Source organism: Mirounga leonina, unplaced genomic scaffold, assembly GCF_011800145.1.
Source record: "Mirounga leonina isolate KUSES-001 unplaced genomic scaffold, KU_Mleo_1.0 Mir_94, whole genome shotgun sequence".
Classification (NCBI taxonomy): domain Eukaryota; kingdom Metazoa; phylum Chordata; class Mammalia; order Carnivora; family Phocidae; genus Mirounga; species Mirounga leonina.
The window spans coordinates 34700442-34724982 of record NW_023270855.1 but is presented as its reverse complement, the minus strand read 5'-3'; the positions used below and the strand labels follow the sequence as shown (position 1 = coordinate 34724982).

Genomic DNA, 24541 nt, shown 5'->3' with positions numbered 1-24541 from the left:
CCTCCCTCAGCAGGTTTCCATGACTGCATGCCTGGACCACTGCAGCAGCCTCTCAGCTTGCCTCCCTGTCCCTAGCCCCTTCCTCCGCTGTCCCCTATCCTACAGACAAGGAGACTAACATGTCCAAGCTTCCACAGCTTGTCAGCAATGGAGCTGGGATTTGAACCCTGAATCCCAGCTAATTAGAAAACAACAAACAAACAAAGGAAAAACATCTATTTAAAATCCTCTAGAACCTGATCTGAACTCCCATCTTCTGCCTTCTCTCCTGCAGCTTCCTCAGAGTATCCTCAACTGTGGGCAGACTGATCCACGGTAGTCCCCAGGCATTTCTTTGTCCTGTCATTCCTCTAAAGCTTTGCTCAGGCCACTGGCTCCTCCTGGCCTGCTATCGCCTCTGCCCTGTCCCGCAGAGCACCCCAATCAGAACCAAGCTCTCCAGACAGTACACTCACTGTTCACAATATTCTCATGAGATGGATCCCTTTTCCTGGTCTTCTACTCCTGCTAGGGAAGAATCTCTCTCTCTCTCCATACTTAATGAACATTTTCTGGTGAGCAGGAGGTTTGACTAGGTCGGTCCCTCACTGCAGCCAGAGGCCAAAGAGAGCTGGATCTGAAATGGGTGTCGACTTCAAAAATGGGCTCAGGGGCTAAGGTAAGAGGCAACTCCGATTTGCTAACTAAACAAAGATATTCAATTTAAAATCTCCAGAGATCTTAACCCTCGCAACTGTTGTAACAGATTATAGTTTAGTATGAATTGTAATTACAGATTACAGAGTCACCTATACAAAATCAAGAACTTTTAGAAATCAAAGCGACCTTTGGGTGTATTTCACATAAACACTGCATTTTATAGGCTGGGAGAGTGAGGCAGAGAGAGAAGTCACTTTCAAAATCAAAACATGACTGATGGCAGCACCAAGCCTAGAAGCCAAGACCCCTGGGTCCCGTGTACCCAGACACCCACGATTCACCCACGCACCCAATCTAGACACAACGGAGAAAACAAGGTAAAGACAGAAAGAAGCAGATGAACTTACAGCTTCTTCCAGGTGTTGCTGATCTGGATTATCATTTGGTGTGTGCCTCAAGATTTCTCGAAGAAGCAGAGGGTATTTCACTAGACGGCTCCTTGGAATATCAAGAAAATTCCAGAGATCTAGCTTGCGGCTAAAGGGGGATTCTAAACATCGCTGTAGGAAATCCTGGACTCGGTGGTCTTGTTTTTTGTGGTCCAGCAGAGCTTTGGCGGCGACTTGATTGCTGCAGTAGCTGTCATAGGAGCTGAGACAAGGCAGCTAGGAAAGGAACATCAAAACAGGGTTGGAGTGTGGAGCTAACTATGCTCTGAAGCTACCAGTGAGTATCACTTGTGCAGACTGAACAAAACCTAACCGGTCTCCAGGCCTGGCCAACATTCCTTTATGTGCATGACTAGAGGAGACAGACTAGTGCAATCTTCAAAATTGCAGGCAATGAACAGTTTTTAGGGTTTGGCTTGCTTGCACGAAGTTATTTTCTTAGTTGCACGTTTAGTTTCTTGATTGTTAAGACTCCAACATAATTTGTTTGGGTTCTTGCCAATCTAAGCTAGAAGCAAAAGAACCAGAAAAACTGCATACGCATACAACTCAAAATTTTCCTGAACTTCCAAAAGTGTCTGGTGAGGGGAAAGCTTCCTATCTTTAAAAACAAACAAATGGGATTTCTTTTAAAATTATTCATAAGAGGGAGCCTGGGTGGCTCAGTTGGTTAAGCGACTGCCTTTGGCTCAGGTCATGATCCTGGAGTCCCGGGATCGAGTCCTGCATCGGGCTCCCTGCTCGGCAGGGGGTCTGCTTCTCCCTCTGCCCTCTTCCCTCTCGTGCTGTCTCTCATTCTCTCTCTCAAATAAATAAATAAAATCTTTAAAAAAAAATTATTCATAAGAAACTCATCTGGAGGACTTAGTGGCATAACAAGAAAGCAAGGAGTCAGACTTCATGGCCCAGCCCTTTGCAAGGCCTGGTGCAAGCAACTCTGTTAGCTGAAGGTTACCTGGTTCCAAGGTGGGCCAATTATAAAGAACTCCACGAAGTTAAAGCAAAAGTATAATAAAAAAAATTAGATGCAGGAAGCATTTAGAAAAATCTTTTAGATTAGATTCTTGTCTATACCTCATGGTTAACATCACAACACCGTGCAAAGAACATTTAAGCCTAAAGACTTTGGAACACTTCAACTTCACTATCTTCCTTCCAGCAAAATACTAATTTCCCTGCAGTCACACTGTGCAAACACAGAGTCAGAGACCCAGTAAGAAGGCTGTTCATCTCCCTTTTCCACTCCTTCCTATTAGTGGCACCCAAGGCTCAGCATCCTAATGCATGGGCTGTCAGCTTCCGGAAAGGTACCAGAGACGATAAAAAGCAGCCAATGGCCCTGCTGTGTTTGCTTCTGTCCCTTGCACTAAGGAGCCACATTTACCACAACCTCTGCCCTGTGGAGGGATTCAGAGCAAGACAGTGGCAAGAGGGTCTTTAATTTCTGCATCCTCAAACTTTGCATTGGGCTTACCATCCACAGACATTCAAAGTTTATATTCTGAATGAACAAATAAATGAGTGTTTAATGGTTTCCAGATTAGGTAATATTTGATGGCCTGGGAACATGGCTTAGAAATAAGCTGTGGCAGCATCTGAACAATGGGTCAAAGTGTAAGTGTTCTGGTGCTTCTTTTATACCTCTTATTGAAATTATTTTCTCAGTGACTGAAACCAAAAAAAGATACCAAGGAAGTAATGTTTAAGTTCACTGTCGAGTTTAACATTCTTTGGAAAGGTCTACCTTCCTTATGTGTCATAAAAAAAACACAAACCTTTATTTGTGTTAAAAAGAGCTGCAGAAATTCTTTCCTCAACCTTATATTTGAAAGTAATGATAATTGCTACTTACACACTTACACACACACACACACACACCCCCCAGAGGTGGTATTGTGGCTTGTAATTTAGATTTTCAGAGTTAATTAAAAAGAGCTTCAGGCCCTCTTAATTCCATTTCCACTTCCTCGCCTTTTAAAAAGACCTGGAAATGCCCAATGTTTTCATTATGGAGAAACAAATCAGCAGTAACTATCAGATGTAAACCAGTGAGGAACTCTGACCACACTGCTGCTCACTGTCCAATGGGCCATTACTCTCTGATCCTGCCGCCCCCACTGCCATGGCAACCCGAACCAGCTCTGGTCCTGTTCACACCTGACAGGGTGCTCATTTCCTGGGCATGACCTGAAAGGCGATCTGGTTCAACCCCACAGACTAGAAAGGGCCGTGAGTGATGATTTGATAGGGAAGGAAGAATGTACACATCCTGGTTCCCAAATACATACACATTCACTTACATAAAATGTGAGAGGTGATAATACAGTGGTTAAGCGGACAGACTCTGGAACCAGGGATAATCATGCTCAAAGCCTAACCTGGATAGTTACTAGTCAGGTGACCCTTCTGAGCCTCAGTTTCCCCACTTATAGAATGCATATACTATTGTCCTCCTATCTTCTAATGAGATAAGGCAGACAAAAAAAGAGCTTGGCTTCTGGGTAAGAATCTGTAAGTACCAGCTATTAAAGCAAAAGTATAATTAGTAAAAAATTATTTTTTGTTGTTATTTATCCCTAGGATATTTTTATTGAAGAAATTGTGGTTTAGAGAAGCAAAACTACTTGTTCAGCTAGAGACAAAACCAGTCTGCAGCATGTTCTTCCCCCACCCTTCTCCCCAAAGCTCTGAACTCCTCGACAGTTCTTTAAATAGACCATCAAGAATTTATAAAGGAAACTCTTTCACTTTCTTTAGAAATTCTTTCTATCTCCCTAACCTTGTGAAAAGCAGCAGAACAAACCCATTTTTTTTGCTTCCATGTACCCTGCCTCTCTCTATAGAATTAAAATTTAATTAGAACCCAAATGAACATGAGAACTTGCTGCCTTGGAGAGCTTGTAAATTATTCAAATTTATTAAATTATATAAATTAAATTATACAAATTTATTACGGAAAAAACGTTAGCATGAAGATAAGTCGCTTGGGAAGCTGTTTCTGTCCAAGAGGGGAAATGTATGGGATCAGGCCTACACCGGTGCGGGAGATGGATCCTCAGTGGCCAGGGTTGCTCCCTGAGGAAACCACCACTCTGCTTCAGGCCTTCAAAGTACAAGTAATTGATTCATTCTAAGGTCAAAAGGACTGGCCAGGCCTGTCCCATTTGGGAGGCTCACTTGTTTAAAAGGGTTTTTGTTTTTTTTTTTTTCCCACCTTTTTTCCCCAGGGGAGGGGGGAAGTTGGGGGTGGGGATGGCGAATAAATCAATTTTTCATGGGTCGAATGGGCTCTGACTTTTCTCATTCAAAGTCCCCTCAGATGTTTATTTTGTTCCGTTAAAAAGACCAGAACTCAAACAGATGTACCCCTTGGTTTACAGTTCCCACTCGCAGGGACACATCTGCAGTTAAAAGTGGGAAAACATTTAACAGCTCGTCGGGCCTGATAAATAAGGGCCGTTTCTCGTGAGGTCTGGTCACAATGGGCCAGTTGTTTAATGTTAGGCTGCTCTTCAAGCTGTAAGTCCCCATTTGATGTCTGAAGGGTTCAGAGAGCAGTGGAAGTGGTCACATTTCCTTTGAGTAGGTACAGAAAAGGCCTGCAAAAGCCACCCCAGATCAAACCAATTTCCTAGTAAGAGTGGCAAACACTTATTTCAGAAAAAAAATTAATAACAAGGCAAATTAATAGCAAGGCAAAACCACTTCTGCTTCTGGTGTGAACTGACAGTCTGTATATGATGCCTATGGAAACCATGTCCTTGTATATCGCCATCTCGTCAAAGACAGCAGCATCGTGCTAATCCTGGAGTGTGGCCTCACTGGCCCCCCCCATGCCCATCAGAGCAGCCCACAGACTCAGGAAGTTTAAGAAATATTGAGGCAGAATCTCTCTTCTCATTACACCTTCTCTGTCTCCAGCTGGCTGGCTCTCTTTAGAGAAATTTCTTTGAAGGCTAAAGAAGTTAAAGCACCTACCACGTCTTATAGTAAGTCAAAAATATAAGATGAATGAGCTCTCCTGAAATATTAAGGCACATTTTCTAAATTATTCATCTTAGAACATTGCTTGCCTTTCAGATGCCCTTGGGGTATTTTGGCCTCCATGCTAACAGTGACTTCTGAACTAAAGCTATCTAAGTCATGAAACCCTCAAACTTTCTTAATCAAGGCAGTAATTGAGAAGCAGAAGTTAGGATAAGGGATCAACATCAAAACACAGGAACCGGAAGGCCTAGGAAGGTTAAAATATAACTACAAGTGTAACTGGATCAAGAGAACTCACATGGTGACAGTAGGATTTATAACCTTCACAACATTCCCCAAATAGTGGGATGACTCTAATGCTGGCTGCTGTAGCAATTCCTGCCTATTTTTCTGGAAGACTGTGTGGATCAGAGAGATGAGAGATCTAATCTTGCCTCGAAGAAGTCATCAAAGTAATCTGCTTTTATTACCTGCTTCATGACAAATGAAAACCACCTGGAGCTGGGATGGTACACTCAAGGACTCAAAGGCAACAGAGGTATGGTAATAGGGAATGGTGGGGACTGTGGCAAAATAGAAAGTGCATGCCTGGTCTAAGGTACATTAAGCAAATGAACGACCACATTATGCACCCAACAAAACCCAAATTCAGCCCTAAGACCATAAATTTAGAACCCCTAATCTAAGGTCACAGCTGATTTCTTTGTTTAATTAGGAAAGGGGATGGGTTATTTGGGATGAAGGTCAACATGACACCAAGCCTTCCTATGAAGTTACTCAAAATCAGATATATGCTAAACATTAACAACATTTAGTATTACCTTGTGTATGAAACTACATTTGACCATGAGAGGTTTTTTTTGGAGGCTGAATGAAAGCGCCTTTTTTTTGGTGATGGATAAGAATATGTCTGTGAATATTTACTAGAATAGAAATGATAATAATTGTATTAGTAGTAATTGGCCTCAATTGAATATTAACTAGTTTTACCTTATTTGATGTAAAACTAGTAACCATTTCATGTGGGCCTTTACTTATTTTATTGCAAAAAGGCCATGTTATCTTTAAATGCTGCAAATTTGTATTAAGAAAAAAAACCTGTTTCCATGGGTTGAAGAGATAAAGCCTAAATATGATAAATTTTGCTAGGAATTTGCCATTTATGATGTAAAACTAATATGTGCCAATACAAAAAGTCTAGCTAAAATGAAACTCTATCTCTGTTATTGAAATTTATGCTCAATCAAGACTAGAGAACTTTTCTTACCCAGCCCACGAGGATGTGACCGACATGTTCGGTGGAGCCATCAGGCTTCCGAGCATCTCGAAGTTGACTAAGGAGCTCTGGTTAAAAAAACAACAACAACAAAACAAAACAGAATGCTTATTTTGTTAGGCATTCAAATATGAACAAGACTGGAAGTAGATTCTGGGTTAATCACATTATTACATAATCATGACTTGTGAGACGACTCAATTAAGGCTACAAGTCATGACTCATTCTGGGAGCAAAATTATACCTTCGTGTAGAGGAATGAGAGAGTCCAGTGTTCCAAAAATTTGATTCAACTCTTGTTCTGTCATTATGGAGAGTTTCAGCATGGGGTCATGATAGGCCTGCACAAGAAGGGCAAGAGATAGAAGCAAACATTTAAAATCAGAGGAAGCTAGTGGTTAATGTAAACGGCGTCAGTGTCTGTGAGACCCCACATAATAACAAAATATTTGGCCCTCCCCAACAACTTCTTCCAAAATGCTGCGGAGACAGCAGATCGGTGTGGCCAGAGCAGATGAGAATCCAGCATTGCCTTGAGCCATCTGTGGTTATTGATAAACCAAAGCAGATTTTAAAAAAGCTTTTTTATTCTAGTATATCATACATCTGGGCAAGGGCACAAACCCTAAGTACAGAGCCAATCTGATTTGTATAATGTTTTAAAATTTAACGTTATTGAAGACCTTGCAGCTTGAAAAGCTGCTAATTTATACAGAATTAGTTACTAGCAGGTTCTTTTTCAATTAGTCCCTATTTAAACTAAGCAAAGAAAGAAAGAAGAGGCCATTAAGAGAAGGAAGGGAAAAATGAAGGGGGGGAAATTGGAGGGGGAGACAAACCATGAGAGACTATAGACTCCGAGAAACAAACTGAGGGTTTTAGAGGGGAGGGGGGTGGGGGGATGGGTTAGCCTGGTGATGGGTATTGAAGAGGACACGTATTGAATGGAGCACTGGGTGTTATACGAAAACAATGAATCATGGATCACTACATCAAAAACTAATGATGTATGGTGACTAACATAACATAATAAAATAAAATTTAAAAACAGAAAAGAAAAGAAAAGTGATGGCATCCTTTATGACTGCTCTGAAGCCAAAAGACCAAAATCTCTGTCAATCTTATCATCTCTTATTAATGATAACTAAACAAGAACGCACAATCATACCCAGGTCACTGTAACAGAGTGCAAAAACTCAGATGGCACAGTCCTGCTTCCAAGAAGATTTATAAAGCTAATTGGGAGGTAAGAAAAACACGTGGATAATTAGACATATGTTTTTAAAAGCTCAAGACTAAAAACAGGAGAGATGTCCCATAGCAGCAAAAGCTGATCAAACTATAACTGCTTAGAGGGTGAGAGAATTAAAGCTGGAGTAGTCAAGGGAGATTTAAGAGCTGCCTGGCATGGAGAAGGAGGCAGTAAATACTGGTGAGGAATGAATTGAGATTTGAGCTAGTTCCTGGAGGATGGCTGGATATGGATGGTTGAAAGGGAAGGAAGGGTTTCCAAGAAGGTAGAACCACCATAAGCAAAAGGACGGCAGTAAAACATCCTTAAGGTGCTTAGCTTCGGGAAATCTTGAAACAGAGTTGAATGCCTTCTTTGTCATCTCTGTCTTCCTCCTCCTCCAGCCCTGCCTAAAAACTCAGTTTCTTGGCTGTGTCCAAGCGAAGTGTGGATGGCCATCTCCTGGGAATGCTACAGACGGGACTTCATATTAGCAGGAATCTGGACTAAGGACTTAAAAGAAGGGAGGCATCTTTCCAACCCTGTGATTCTTTAAAGGGGGCTGGGAATATCAGATGAAGGAGTCTGGATTTCAGCCTTCGGGGGGTGGGGGCGTCACTGGAATGGAAAGGTTTTGAGGAAAGTTTGTTGTCCAGACAATACAGGCTACAAGGCTTGGGTTTCCTCTCCCTACCCACACACAATGTGATTAAAACACAAGTTTCTATATAAAAGACCCTAATTCACATGATAGTATCCAACTGCCTCACTTAACCACTTTCTCTACTTAGGTGATTCAAGTGGCTTTATTTCTAAGACATCGTTCCAGTTTCAGACATCTGCATGCTTGCTCCCAAGGGTAAGGAGCTCCGCCATGAGAGACAATGAAATATATGGAAAGTCAGGCCTCTACGAACACTTCCTGATTAAACTCAAATATTCTTTGAGGTGCATTAGAGACATGCACAGGAGAAACCCTACAGGCACCAGATGCAGAGAACCTTCTTGTTTTGAGCCATTTTCCCCACTACTTGGTTTGTGCAGATTCTTCTCAATTGTTGATGATCTGTCTTAGTCATAAAAAGAGTGCTCCTAAAGCACAATCTTAGAATTGTGAAATTACTCATAAGAGGAAAAAAAAAAAAAAAAAAGGAGGTGGCCCAAATGACTACTGGATTCAAATTTACCTTTTTTGCCAATTTCAAGTCCTCTATCAAGTCTTCTTCCCCTTGGGAAAGCTCAAAGATTGCCTGCAAGCAAAGACAAAACACATTCACTGAACACTCCATTTATGAGACCAAATTCAAACAGTGCTGGTTCTGTTGCTCAAAGCCCCAGATCTACCCATTTCTTAAACATTTTTAAAGGATTCCTTAAAAAGTTAAATTAACCTGCAGCAAATGCATCTAAGTAGCTAAAACCTATAAAGGAAGAATTTTGCAAAACTTCTATATAATGTACTCACCCATTTGTGGAAGAAAGGGGTTCCACATATGTTTCCAACCCAGTAAGTCATCTTTCACATTACAGAACTTGGGTGCAGCCAGACAAGAGGGAACTATTTTAGGTAAAATAATGACAGTTGGATTCTGCGTCTCTCATGTGTGCAGCAACCATCATAAACAGGTCTGTTCTCAGTGATGGGCATGGCAGTATTATGAACTGGACCATCACAATTTGTCTTTGTTCTACTCAACAGAAGGTGAATCTCAGCAGAAAGCTTTATTCTTATCAGCCATTTGTCTTGAGGCTGGAATTGTAGGAAGAATCCAATATTTTATCACTCTAAATGTCTGGTGAAGTTAATTCAGTCTAAATTACTTCTCAGCCCTACACGGTACAATAAATAAAATTATAGGAGCCAGCTGTGAGCAAGAGTGTGTAAATGGACCATTTCTAATTTGGCTCTATTAAGCCATCATAATTTCAGAGCTATGATGTGCAGAATACTCTTTCACTCATCTGGGAGTCTAAACTGTTGGCAAACATTGTTAAAGGACTCTATGTTTAGTCCTTTAACAGGAGTGATAGTTTGGGGACTCCTACATTTCTTTCAGACTAAAGGGAAGAAGTGAGCAAGCCTGGAGAGCACCCTCCATCTCTAGGGTGGATGGAGTATAAGACAAGGAGTTTGCTCTCAGATAAAGCAGGAGAAGGCAGAATACTGTGCTGGAGGCCATGCATGGTGACCCCTCCCAAGACCCAGTAAAGCCACATCATGCCCTCCTGGTATTCTGCTTTGTTGAACCAGACTCACAGGAGAAGTTGTAAACATAGTACAGTGAGGTCCTGTGCCTCCACTACTCAGCTTCCCCCAATGGTGATGTCTTCCGTAACTACAGAGCATCATCAAAACCAGGAAATGGGTTGTCACAATACAATTAACTAGACTTTACTTAGACCTTCCTCAGATTTCCTTGTACATCTGTTTTACTAGAGCTTACTTACATAGGTGTGATGGTCTGACTACCAAATGTGGTCCCACTGACCAAATGTGGTTCCCAGGAGAGGAAAACCACAGAACCCCATACTGGGAAACACCACCGTCAGATGTCTGTTGTGGGACAGCACAGTGTCACCATGAAGACCATGGGCTCTGGAGTAGGACAGGACCTGGGTTCAAATCGCAGCTCTGGGCGAACTTGTATTCACCGTACCTTAATATAAATCTCCCAATCTGCAGAATCAATCCTTCTTTCCTTCCCACTATCAGATCGTACAAGTTATATAGGCATACTGTTAACACTTGGGAAAACATAAAAAAGTGGAAAGTGGAAAATTTTAATGTACCCATAATACCATCTTGTTAACTATTGTTAGGGTTTCTTCATATTTCTTCACAGATTTTTTTCAGTGCATGTATTATTTTAAAATGCTTTCTTATTTCTTTTAAATAGGTAATACATTAACACAGTTCAAAATTTATAGTGCACAAAGGGGTATATGGTGAAAACTTTCCTTCTTACGTCTATCCAGCCACCCAGTTCCCACCCAGAAGGCAACAATGTTACCAGTTCCCTGGGAGTCCTTCCAGAAATATTTTATAATTCTACAAAGCAAAAATGTGCACCTACACACATATATTCATTTTTCCTTGTGCTTTCACATAGATGGTAAAAGGACATAATATATCCTATTTTGTGCCTTGCCTTATCCACTTAGCCATACATGCATACCAGCACTTCTTGTTACAGCTACACTGTAGTCCATGTATATCTTGTAGATATTAATTAGTTAGCCAATCCCTGACAATAGATGTTCAGGTTCTTTTCAGCACTATTATAAACATATGAATAACCTTACATATATATCTTTTCATCTGTGTATAAGAAGGCAGACAGATTCCTAGAAAGGAATTGCTGAGGCCAAACCTAGAAAGCTTTCAAGTATGCCTTTTGCCAATGTCGGGTTTTCCACAAAAATGGAGGGTTCCAAGGGTTTCACTAGATGATGCACTGGATGTGCTTTGGGCACAGCCTGGCACTTGACAAGCTTTCTATAAAGGGTAAGATGACCATAGTCCTTTAGAGCTATTGATATAGAAAACTTACAGGTCATGAAATGAACTGCATTCCCTAGATAAGTTCTCCACAAAACCGAATCAAAGTTTCATAAACTGAGCATTTTAAAATATTCTAGAAGTTGCTATCAAAATATAACTCAAGTGATTATTTTTGAGAGCTCTGGGATCCTAAATAGACACTTCCTGATTCATTTTCTTTGTAAATTCAGATTTTCGCATCAGTTTCTTTTTAAAGCAGGGGCCGCCCACCCAGCTGGATGCTGGGTTCTCAGTTCCTTACAAGGCGTGACACCCATTTGTCCTCCTACAAATGCAATGAAGAACTGATTGGGAGCCTGTGGTGTAGACGCAGTTTGGCTCTCGCCTATAGCGCACTTCGTTCCAGACACAGGGCCAACTCCTGGGTCCTGAGCCTACCTCCTGACGTTTGATTTCCTTGGACGGAAGCATCTGATTGACGCACACATCGAAGGTCTCACTCCACAGCTTGCTGTCTCTCCGCTTCGTGCTTGAGGGGGCAGCATTTCTGGACCAGGGTCGGGGGGCGAGGATGTCAGGACGGCTCTCGCTGCGGAAGCTGATGGAACGCTAAACAATGAGAAAAACAAACCATCACGGGGCCATGGCAGGACTTGGGTGGATTGTTAGAGCAGCTTCCTGTCACTGACAGAATATAAATCAGATATTCACAAAAAAGAGAGGACAATGCCACAAGGCCTTTTGGGAAGTGGGGTGTTTTCTTGAGCCTACGTGCTAAGGGAAATTGGGCAAAGGGGCTGCGTTCACACATGTACTGGGAGTATCCGTTCCGTAAGACCCGGACACGGCACAGAAACATACACGAAGGCAGCTCTCAGAGAAGCCAAAGGCTCCACATTTTTTTCCAGCGGACACCCCCCTCCTTCAGAAGAACAAGGATTAACAGCAGTGGATGTCCTTTACATCTGGCTAGTACTCCCACTCTCCTCCTCCATCAAGGAACAGAAGGCCGCTATCCTTGGGTATCCTACTCGGCGCACAGTTTGGGTGGGATGCCCCAGACCTGACCAGTCAGAGTAGTCCTCCACCCTGGCTCAGGGACGGGTACCTGCTTCTCCGAAATGTGCTAAGTGGTTCATGGGAGAAAGAGTGGGAGGGTCTTTATTCCTTTAGTATTGTGAACCCAAGAGACAAAATAAGCAGGAATTTCTTGCAGCAGCTCTCTCTAGTCATGCAGATAAGTCTATCTGCTTTCAAGGAGAATAAAGGGACACACAGAATGAAGGACAGAGGGAGAGGGACTGATGGAGGGAGGGAGCAAGCTTTACCCACACTGTTTAAACCCTTGGATCCCACTGTACATGAAGCCAGGAAGAGCCACTCTTCGATTAAGGGGTTAATACATTCCCCCTTCTGTTTATATTAGCTTCGGTTGGGATTCTGTCAATCTGAAAACTACCAACTAATATGTATATTAAATGCCATCTTGGCAGCAAATGATGCCTGTCTTCGAGGTATTTTCTTATTTTTCTAGAGGCTCTGGTAGACTTTGCGGTGCTCTGACTACCTGAAGTCCACTCTTGGGGCTGAAACATGCTATCACAGTGCCTTCTCACGACAAGCACAAATGATCAAGAAGAAAGCTAAGTGAATCATCTTTAAGCCTTCATCCTAGAAGATTTCAACACCCTTATTGGGAACTTTGCCAAAGCACTGAGGTGTTGGTGTGCTCAAAACCACATTCTTATTTAGTAAGACATGGCTGTGGCCACATGTGCATGGCCTTCAGAAGTTCCAGCTCCTCAGTCTGGCATAGAAGGCCTCTTGTAATCTGACCACAGTCTATATAACTAGAATCACTTCCTGCCACTCACCCGTGAGCCCTCTATTCTCCAGCCCTACTAGGCAATCTGCCATTTCCTAAATGCATTATGCTTTGCCATCCCTTTGTACTTCCTTCAAGCAATCTTCTTTTCCTGGGATGCTTTTCTTTCATTTACTAGCTGGCTAACTCCTAAGTGTCCTCAGGATATACCTCAAACTCCTCCTCTAAGAAACCTTGACCACTTTCCCAGAGCAATTTGGACATAGCTCTGATATAGCAATGATCACATTTTATTACACTTACTGGTCACCTGCCCTGATCTATAAACTTCCTGAGGGCAAGAACTGATTTTGCATGTGACATATGAGGTTGCCTCACTGAGACAGTCTAAGGCAGCTTCCAAATATTTTGAGATTCAACAATAAAATTTAAGAAAGAAAAGAATTTTAAGGGAGCTATTCAACATAAGGGCATTGTTAAGTAAGTTATAATTCATCTGCTTGATGGTATACTACCTAGCCAATTAGACAATTCTGAGACCATTTTAACAGCTAAAAATCCCTTCTATGTAAGTTAAAATCAGAACTAAAATCTGTATATGAATACTGTTTCTAGTTATGAAAAAAAGCACAAGAACAAAGATATAAAAGGAACACCAGAAAATTCTATTGTTTTTGCCCGATGACATGATAGGTGATTTTTTATCCTGTTTATAAATTTTTTATAATTCAAGAAAAAATGAATAAATGAAAAATGTAAAAAGAAACTTCCAAGGGGCTTCAAGGTATTATCACAACCTTCTTGAAGCAGGAAGTTAGCTGTTTACAAGTAGCAACATGAGTTCCTCAGGCTGGCACAGCCTTCCAAGAGCCCCTGGGCTCATTAGTGAGCTCATGATCACTGGACCAGCCCCCGATGCTGGTCAAGAAAGAACTTGCACCAAATACATGGTTCATTAATGGTATATCGCAAATCCTTGTGATCTCTTGAAAACAGGCCCTTATAAACAGTGACCAGACTAATGCTTGCAGATCCTCCGCACTCAGAATCAATTAGCCACAGGCACGGAAAGGTCAAAACAAGCAAAGTGAGTCATCAGGTTACTCACTGATCTCAGTTTTCGGTTCTGATTACAGCCGGGGTGGGAATTAAAGAGTAGAAAGAGAGGAAAACACAAAAATAAGATTCAAAATGAAAGACATTTTCCACTTTCACTCGAGAGAATCAACCGCCCACCTTGTAACAGTTTCAACTCAACCCCTGACCAACTTAAAATTCCCCTCTCCTCACCACCAGTTCTCAAGTAACTTATGCTAACTTTAAATTTTCATACATTACAAAAGTATATAAAACTAAGTACAAATCCCCTCATTTCCCCAAGTCTACTTTCCAGAAGTAACTGCTATTAAGTCTGTTCTAGATCTTTCCAGACCTTTTAAATGCATTTGCCAATGATCACAGAAAACAGAATGTTTTCTCTTCTCACTCAACAATATGTCTCTTCGTATTTGCATATAAGACTCATTCTAAAAAAATAATTTATGGGGGTAAATTTCACATAACCTAAATTAACCATTTTTGTGAACAATTCAGTGGCCTTCAGTACATTCACAATGTTGTGCAAACACCACCTCTGTGTAGTTCCAAAACATTTCCATCACCCCAAAATCACTCTTTCTCTTTAATGAGTGCAGAGTTAGTATCCCATGGTCCAGATGGACCACATGGATTTAATCAACCTCCCACTGATGGACATGAAAATCGTTTCCAGTGTCTGGCTATTACAAAAAGTGCTTTAGTGAACATCCTTTATGTATTTGTGCTATTTTTATAAGGCAGATTCCTTAAGTAGAATTCCTTGGTCTAAGAAATATCTACATTTTAGCATTTGACATGCATTTCCAAATTTGCCAAATTGACCTCCAGACACTGTTTCAACTTCATTGTCCCCAGAAAGGTATGTGAATTACCTTTTTCCACACTCTATCAACAAGATATTATTATTAATCTAATAGGGAAAACAACTACAGCTGATCCTTAAACAACATAGGTTTGAATTTTGAGGGTCCACTTACATGCAGATTTTTTTTTCAATAAATATGGTACAGTACTGTAAATGTATTTTCTCTTCCTTATGGTTTTATTTATTTATTTATTTTTAAATGTATTTTTTAAAGATTTTATTTATTTATTTGTCAGAGAGAGAGAGCACAAGCACGGGGAGCAGCAGGCAGAGGGAGAAGGAGGCTTCCCGCGGAGCAGGGAGCCCGATGTGGAACTCGATCCCAGGACCCTGAGATCATAACCTGAGCCAAAGGCAGACACTTAACCAACTGAGCCACCCAGGCAACCCATCTTCCTTATGATTTTAATAACATTGTCTTTTTACCAGCTTACATTATTGTAAGAATACTGTATATAATACTTCTACAAAAGATGTGTTAATTGGCTGTTTATGTTATTGGTAAGGCTTCTGGTCAGCAGCAGGCTATTAAGTAGTTAAGTTTTGGGGGAGTCAAAAGTTATATATGGATTTTCATCTCTCTGCAGAGTGTGGGGGGTGTCGGTGTCCCTAACCCTTGCATTGTTCAAGGGTCAGCTGTATACCTTAACTCCAGTTTCATGTTTTTGAAAAATATGACTGAGCATATTTTTATGTATTTCTTGAAAAATTTCCCAGAGAGCTGGAGATATTTTTCTGTTGTAGTTTGAGGGGGGGGGCGGGGAAGAGAGAGGTGAGCTATACTAGGTGAGCTCTATTATTAAGAATTCTTCGTTTTGTGTTTCCTTAGTGAGTGGTGAGCTTGGGAGCAAAGGGGGAAGGGACCGGGCAAAGTTCACATACATCAAAGAGGGGCCTTTACGTGCCTGCCCACACTTAGCACTTCTGATGAATTCTCTGATCCTCACAACCACCCACACGGTGGGGGTTTATTCCCACTTTACTGATGAAGAAACTGAGGCTCGGGGAGGCTAAGGCACTTGCTCAGGCAGGATTCAGAACCGGATCTGTTTTGCTCCCAAACCTGATCTCTTTCTATCAAGAGGGCCATATGCCTGCTACTTATATGCAAATCATGCACTGGGGGGAGGTTTCAGTGATATGGGCCTTCTAAGAGTTTAAATCTAGTTATAGAGAGGGAATGCGTTTACTTATTTTTTAGGAATAATGACTGAGTGGCTCTTTGACCAATCAGATTAACCCTTTTGCTTGGGCTGGATTAAAAGAAACGTTTTATTTTTAACTCCACTTAGAAAGGGGAAGGATGCTGAAAAGTCCCCAAAATACAATAAAGAATGCTGGTCAGGTGTGTGGTCGGCACTGGTCAGCCCTGGGGACAGCTGATAGCCAACCAGACCCAAGCCATGGACAAGTATTTAAGACCATACAACATGACCTACACCTCTTCCAGTCCTCAGTACAACTGGGCGCAATTAGATGAGAGGATTGGAGCTGGGGAAGGAACATGTAACTACTGCTAGGAGAAAAACCCCAAAGAAGAGGATGCCTGTTGAGGGAGGAGAACAGCTATGTCCCTTCCAGTGCCCATCCCCCTTCTCCTGCTTTATTTTCCTCTATTTTCACCATGTGCTGTGTGATGTCATTTACTGGTTTCTGACATGTCTGTTTCCTCCCAGTAGAGGGTAAGCTCCTGGCAGGCAAGGATATCTATCTGTTCTGTTCACTGATGGACTTATTAGCAACTGGCACATAGTAGGAGCTCAACAATTTTGCTTAATGAATGAATAGCATGCCTTGTTTGTGCTGGGCATGGTGAGAGGAGCTTTAGAACCTTGTATAACCAAGAAGTAAGGATTGCTAGCCCTATTTTACAGATGAGGAAACCGGAGGCTCAGAAAGGGTAACACTTCGCTGAAGGTCATACAGCTAATGAATGGTGCTCCAGAATTTAAACCCAGGTCAATGGTGAACTCAGAATGATGACATAGGTCTGGTCTATTTCAGTTCCCAACACCCCCAAACCCAGGCCCCTGGTGACAGATTTAACCAATATCCTATCCTGCTTCCCCTACTGTTAGATTCAGAGTGTGGTAGGAAGCATGTGCCCAAACAAGTGACTTTCAGGCTACTTCTCAGTCCATGACAGAGATTCTAAACCTTGCCACCAGTAACATTTTGAACCAGAAAATTCTTTGTTGTGAGGGGCTGTCTGTATCTTGTAGGATGTTTAGCAGCATCCTTATCACTAACCCTTAGATGTCAGTAGTGCCCACATCCCCATTGTGACACCAAAAACACCTCCATTGCTGAATGTCCCCTGGAGTGAGAAACACCAGTCCATGCTGACTAGGAAAGACCCAGCCTTGCGAGGGTGGCATAAAAACAGAAACATGCACATAGATCCCTCTGGGTGTGGGGAATGAAAAATGTTCCAGGACAAGCAAGAGCTTCCATGAGGGATCCAGCTCAGCAAATGAGTCAAAAACCTAAAGCTCATAATTACTGGCAGCTAAAATAACAATAGCTAGAACAGGCACAGATGATGTAGATTTAGGAAATGGGTGCTCGGGTATATGCCTGGGCTGGGTATGTGGAAAAGATGCTGCAGGTGCAAAGGGGACTGTCTGCCAGGTGGGAAAAGAGGGACCCTTTACACATGTCAGAGGAAATGTAAACCCAGCAGGTGAGGCATGATGGGACAGATTTAATTTGTTAATGCCGCCTGTTCAGCGGGGTGCTCCCTCACCCTTTTCCAAAAACAGAAGGTCTCTACAGCTAAAGATAACAGGCTCCAATAAAGAGAGTTCAAGCTAGGGAAATTCTCTGCAGTTACCATTGCTATTTTGTAACATGGTTTATTATTAAATGGATTGGAAGTTAGGGTGGGACTGTCAGAGGAAAATGGGTTTCTATGTTGCTACTATAATGGATTAAACCAAAATGTACAGTAGTTATGGCTGGGATTAGAAAATGGTCTTGAAGAACATCTTGGAGGAGTCTCTTATGGAAGGCTTGATTAGAGCAATTAACTTAAGTTGAGAAATAACACTTCTCAGTTTTGTAGTTTCCATTACTTTTGACCCTCATTCTAGTCTTGGGAGAGGCAACTTGACAGGTTCTTGCATTTTTGCCCTTTTTAATAGATGAGAAATCTGAGCACCAAGAGATTTAGTGACTGGCCCAAGGTAAGTGTGGGAATAGGAACAAAGTCTAGTCTTCTGACTATAAAACATGGATTTGGGTTAAGAACACAGGCTTTGGAGTAAAACAGACATGGTTTGAAGTCATCTCAGTAGCTGAGGGACCTTGGGGAAGTTAATCTCTCTGGATGTTAGTTTCCTTATCTGTGTATGGTTTGTTTTTTTTTTTTAGAGATTTTATTTATTTATCTATTTATTTATTTATTTATTATTTGCCCAGTGCAAGCCTGACACGGGGCTTGATCTCAGGACCCCAAGATCATGACCCGAGCCCAAACCAAGAGTCAGACACTTAACCGAATGAGCCATCCAGGCACCCTCTCAGTTTCCTTATCTGTAAAAGGGCATAGTAATGAGTACCTAACAAAGTTGTAGTGAGGATTACATAAAATATAAAGGATAAAATATGTCAAGGGCTTAGCCAAGTGCCTGGTACGTGGGCAACAGGCAATGGATGTCCTATCAGTGTTATCATACCATTGGCTGCATTGTTACTGTTAGTGCTGGTTTACATATGTTTTCATTCATTAGCAAACAGCAGACATATCTTTGAATTACTTGGACCAAATGGTTCCTTGGGGACCTCCATTAGGATAACCAATAGGAGAAAAGCTTCAGCAGCACAGTGCTGCTTATAAAGCAAAAGATCTAGAAATAGCCTAAAGTGACCAATAGGGAATAGTTGGATAAATTACAGTGTAATCATAAAATGGACTATTATATGTTTGTTAAAAACATTATTTTAAGAAAAGCTTAATGATAATGGGAAAGTCTCACATGTAGAGTTAAATAAGAAAAGGAAGATCCTTACTTAAAATACAACGTGTTAATAGATGTTACCCCTAGATGGTGGACTATGGATGTTTTAATTTTCATCTCCATATGTCTCTACATTTATTTTCCAGATTTTTCCATAAGAGATATTAACTAAGAGAAAATGAAATCAGTAGACAAATGTGCAAGACCATGAATATGGAGTTTGAAGTGGTGCTATAAACATAAAATCATATTTGGATTTGATTCAGATTAATGCATATTAAAAAGGCACCCAGTCAATTCACAATAAAAGAAAAAAATCAAACCCCATAGACCCAGGGCAAGAAGTCTTTCTGTAGCTGAGAGAGATTCTGAGTAGAATGAATGAAAAGCAGAAGAAAATATTTGGTTCCGGGGTGGGGAAAATATCGTACAATTTTCTTAGTTCTACCCAAAATTTAGGAAGCCTTCCAGAGGCTTGGGACAGCAGCTCAACCTCTTCATTAGGCACCATAAAACGGCTTTTGCACAATAATGTTCAGATACAGTATTCCACGAGCTGAAATGGAAATGTTGACTCTCCCTGCCACACGGACAAACAAAGAGTAAGGAACAACAGTGAGGTGTGATGCTCCAGACCAAAAGTCTGGTCATCTTTTTTAGATCCCGGCAAACTACAGGCTTTATTACGACCAGCTGACTTTTTTGCAGAAGCTGGCTCCAGGAGAGCCGCTGTGAAAACCCTGCAGGATGCCAGCTCCAGCCCTGTGTGACTTAGGGCACACTGTCTCCTTTTGCCTACTGATTACCTCCCCCAACAAGTCTAGAGCAGAACAAATAACACAGTAAATAAAATGAATAATAAATGGAGAACACTATTACATCCCATTTTCTGCTGCATCTCAGTGAAATGAAGTACTTCGCAGATCTAAGGGCCCAGGAATGGAGGAATGAGAGACTGTGGTACCAGAAACCCTTCCTAAGCCACAACAATCCTCCCCAAGGGGATACAAGTGGGAGAGGGCTGATATTCTGTTGTGAAGTAGCCCAGTTATTATGTAACATTACTAGGTGGGCACCCACTGCCAGCTCCTGGAGAGCCCCTAGGAAGAGCAATGGCCAACTTTTCCAGTAATAAACGCAATAATAACAGTAACTGTCAATTTCTGAGCATATCTTAAGTCACATGTAGTGCTAGGCATACCAAGCAAAGTAAGATACAACCTTGTTCTGTGTGGAAAGTCAAAGGGGCCCCGGGAAGGGCTATCCTGTGAAGATGTCCCAGCAGGCAAAAAACGGTGGGAAAAGAGAGGGGAAAATGTGACTACAAGTCTAGAATTAGGATGTGATAACATAGAGGAGCAATTCTGCCCAAGACAGGTACACACCAGAAAGAGAGGCCTGACTCTAGAGACATCAGATGCCTTGAGTTTACATAATTTGACCAAAATTCCACTTCTGGGAATATCATCGAAGGAAAGGAAGGAATACACCCACACATAAGGTTTGCAATCAGGATGTTTAAAGCAGTATCATCTATAATGGTAGAAAAATGTAAAGAACTTAAATGTTCAACAAAAGAAGAGTGAATAATCAATACCTGGTATATCCTTTTGATGAAATACTATATGAATTCATCAAGAATTGGGTTTGTGGAAAATACTTAATGACATGAAAGTGTATTCTCATACTGTAAGGTTATTTTATACTATTAAGACAAAAACATGTTAAAAGACAGTACATATATAAACAATAGTATATATACATATACATATAATTAGGATTTTGTTTAAAAAAACACACATGCAGGTATATTGTAAAAGAGAAGATTGTCTGAGTATACACCAAAATGTTATATAAGATATTTAATGATGGGGAGGTGGGGTTACAAGTGACTTTTACTCCCTTTTCTGTGTTTCTATTTTTCAATTCTAAAAAGATGTTCTATAATCAGAAAAGAAAGCACAATTGGAAGATACTTTTATTTTTATTTTTTTAGTTTTTCTTTTAAAGATTTTATTTATTTGACAGAGAGAGACACAGCAAGAGAGGGAACACAAGCAGGGGGAGTGGGAGAGGGAGAAGAAAGCTTCCCGCCGAGCAGGGAGCATGATGTGGGGCTTGATCCCAGGACCCTGGGACCATGACCTGAGCCGAAGGTAGACACTTAACGACTGAGCCACCCAGGCGCCCCTGGAAGGTACTTTAAAAAAAATAGGACGAATGGCTTCAAAAGACATTCAATACAGAGTTATTTGATAATATAAAAAATATTCACAACCTAAATACCCATTAATAGGAGACTGGTTATGTAAAGTAAGTTACATCAACACATTGGAATAATATATACTTGGTCCATTAAGATCATATTTTCCAAGAATAACTTGGAAAAGTGATATAATACTTCCCTTAAGCCATAAGAAAATTCTGATCCAGCCAAAGGACAAAGAAAGGATGCAAATAAAAGAGATGGGAGAAACCAGGCAAAATGCAAAATGCAAAAAAAAGAGAGACATAACTCAAGACAAAAAACATTAAAAGAAATGAAGAGGATTACTGAACCTTAATGAGAGGTACAATTTCCCCCAAGAGGCTGTAACAATGATGAGAGGAACCTTTACATGCCTAACAGCATAGCTTGGAAATACGTAAGGCCAAGACCAATAGAAATGCCAAGGGAAACTGACCATGCAGGTCCCCGTGGGAGATTTCAATCCAAGAGTGAACAGATCAGACAAAGATAAGGCTGGGTACACTGTGAGTAACCCCAAATGAGGCTCAGAGTATGTAAGTTATGTAGATATACCTAGAATAACACTGGAAGGAAATTATTAAAATACTAACAGGGGTTGTTTTGCAGTGGAATCTTTTCTCTTTCTCCTTTTTTGTATTTTTCCATACTGAACCTATACTTTTATAATGGAAAAGAAATGAAGCTCATGTTCGGAGAGAACGCAGGCCTCAACCACAGTGCTGTGAACAGAGCATTCCGTAGCACGCATGGGCCCCAGCACTGGCCCCAGCTCAAATGCGTCCACCAGCTGTGCAGGGCCAGGGGGTGGGGAGAGGCAGGACTCAGCGACTCGCCCATGGCGAGCTCACTGTCCTCACTGCACAGGAGGGGTGCACGCAGGCCCCTTTCAGAGCCAGACCACGTTTTCCTCTCCGGTAGGCCACTGAGGAGATTTTTAGGCCCCCAAGGATGCAGACATCTGTGCTCCAGGCTATCAGCAGCACTCACTTCCCGGTCAGACAGAGACAGAAGGCCAGGCAGAGGCTGTCCCTCTCCAACTTCCACAAATGCTGTCTTTGTGCTGGGGCCTAAGCCCCCAGTCTATATGGGTACAGGAGAGGCAAGAGAGAACAAGTTCTGCAGTGTCTGCTTGAACCATTGCTGCAAAGGACCACTCCCATTTGTGGCTGGGGTTTTCACGTTTTTGGAAAAGTTGCTAGCCACGAGCTGTCCTGATACCCTTCTGAGCTAAGCTGGGGTCTCCTGAGGAGCCAGAGGAAGGACTGCTAAGTGCTCCATTATTGATTAAAGTATTGTGTTTGGGCCTAAGTCATCTCTTCTATAATAAAAGGAACCCAACCTCAGACATAACTGGACACTGAAAGGGATATATATGTCTCTGTGAGGCCAGCACCAGGGACAAGGGATACTGTGACAGAGAACCAAGCTGCTCAATTGCAGCTCGAGTTGTTTTTGGAAGTAGAAGAGGCATATATAATAAACACCTATGAGTGAAGAATGAATGCTGAGAGGTTTGGGGCAGCCTCTACCCAACTCTCCTTGTTTTTTGTTCCTCCCCTTTTGGAACAGGCACCAAGACCACTGAGCACAAAATGGAAGAGGATGTGAAGACAGCCCACGAAGTATCCCTTTGGGGCCTCCTGCTTCCCCTCCTCCTCCCTGCTCCTCAGATCACATTAGTACCCTATCCCATTCTAGCTGGAGAGGGAAGCAATAAAGTCATGGGGCAGTTACTGAGATGCAGGCTGGAAATAATTCTGCAAAACATGCATTGCATGCACCAAGGTGACCAACAGGGAGATATTTGGGGGGCAAGAGAGCATTCTCTCTGCTTTGCAGATCATCCTGCAAACACGGCTGTCTAACTGCACACAGGGGCATAGTTCCATTCACTGACCCCCCCCAAGGACACACTCACAACATAAGCACACTGCTCACGTTCTCTCTGTGTCCACGTGCACAACCGTTATGAATTACCATTCTGCTTCTGCTGGCTTGTTTCTGTCCTATAAATGGAGCCTGGAGTTAGCTATTTATCATTATATTTGAAAAAAGTAAATTAAAAAATTATTTTGCCGAAAAAAAAAAATCTCTGAGGTTTTAGAAACCAATTTCCACATGTCAGATCCCTCCCTTAGGTCTGGCTTTCTCATCCTTGTTTGGCCTCAGTCTGTTGGATTTCAGACATGGCTTGATTTCTTTCTGTCCCAGTTCTCTAGGTCAGTACAAATTTTCAAGGTGACCAGATATTTCCTGCAGGCTTCCTAGTGTAGTATCTGTAAGGCAGAGACGGGAGAGGAGGAATAAAGGCCGCCTGGGAAGCCAAAGGAAAGGTTTTGACGGTACGACAATAGAGGATCTTACAGCAACACACAGTCAGGTCTGGGCTGTGGTGGGAGGCATACAGCAAGCTGTCCCCAGAACTAGGAGCATAAACATGGAGTCTACAGGCCAGGTAAAGTGATGACAGTGAGTCAAGGAGTCAGGTATTGGAAGGACAATTGGGAGAGGTGGGGACATTTGTAGGTGACAATTGGCTGGCTACCCAGATCCAGCTCATTATTACCATGTGGCAACATGGGCCCAGCACTGCCATGCTTTTCAATTCTTTAAAAGAAGCCAGAACTTAAATTCTTTTTTAAAAGATTTAATTAATTAGGGGTGCCTGGGTGGTTCAGCTGTTAAGCGTCTGCCTTCGGCTCAGGTCATGATCCCAGGTCCTGGGATCGAGCCCTGCATCGGGCTCCCTCCTCGGCGGGAAGCCTGCTTCTCCCTCTCCCACTCCCCCTGCTTGTGTTCCCTCTCTCGCTGTGTCTCTCTCTGTCAAATAAATAAATAAAATCTTAAAAAAAAAAAGATTTAATTAATTAATTAATTTAGAGAGTGTGTACAAGCAGGGGGAGAGGCAGAGGGAGCAGAAGAGAGAGAGAATCCCAAGCAAGCTCCAAGTCCAACACAGAGCCCGACGCGGGGCTTGATCCCACGACCCTGAGATCATGACCTGACCTGAATTTAAGAGTCAGATGCTCAACTGATCGAGCCACCCAGGTGCCCCTGGAATTCCAAATTCTTATATGGACTGTTTGGATTTTTATATGTTAGCTCAAACCCCCTCACAGCCAAACAAAACACAATTTGAGGGCCAAATGTGGCCATGAATCACCAGAAGGCAACTCTGTCCAAGATGTAAGCAACATGAGGGCAGGATGTAGAGCCTCGTGTGTGATGAGGGCCCACCCAAGGCTTACAGAATGAGGGAGGGCCTTCCCAGGGAAGAGGTTCGACTGTCCTAGGAGAGCCAATGGGAAGACATGGCTGGCAGCATGGAGGTCTCATAGTCAAGGGCGGAAATAACTATAGAGTGAACTTGAGCCCCAGCCACTGGGATGGAAAGGAAAGGGTGAAATGGCAGTAGACAGGCTAAAGAATTTTCAAAAAGCAGAACTCAGCAAAAGACCA

At 42.0% G+C, this 24541-nt stretch overlaps 1 protein-coding gene across 5 annotated transcripts in view; it reads right to left on the bottom strand.

The window, feature by feature from the left end:
• Positions 1-24541, bottom strand: part of ARHGEF3 (Rho guanine nucleotide exchange factor 3) — a 297522-nt gene that overhangs the window by 14160 nt on the left and 258821 nt on the right. For all 5 annotated transcript variants that reach the window (XM_034997541.1, XM_034997540.1, XM_034997539.1 and 2 more), the window contains 5 exons: positions 11523-11693; positions 8770-8832; positions 6596-6692; positions 6343-6419; positions 1047-1304 (listed from right to left, as the gene is read on the bottom strand). In XM_034997541.1, coding sequence (XP_034853432.1) covers positions 1047-1304; positions 6343-6419; positions 6596-6692; positions 8770-8832; positions 11523-11693 — 666 coding nt within the window. The remainder of the gene's footprint in view (positions 1-1046; positions 1305-6342; positions 6420-6595; positions 6693-8769; positions 8833-11522; positions 11694-24541) is intronic.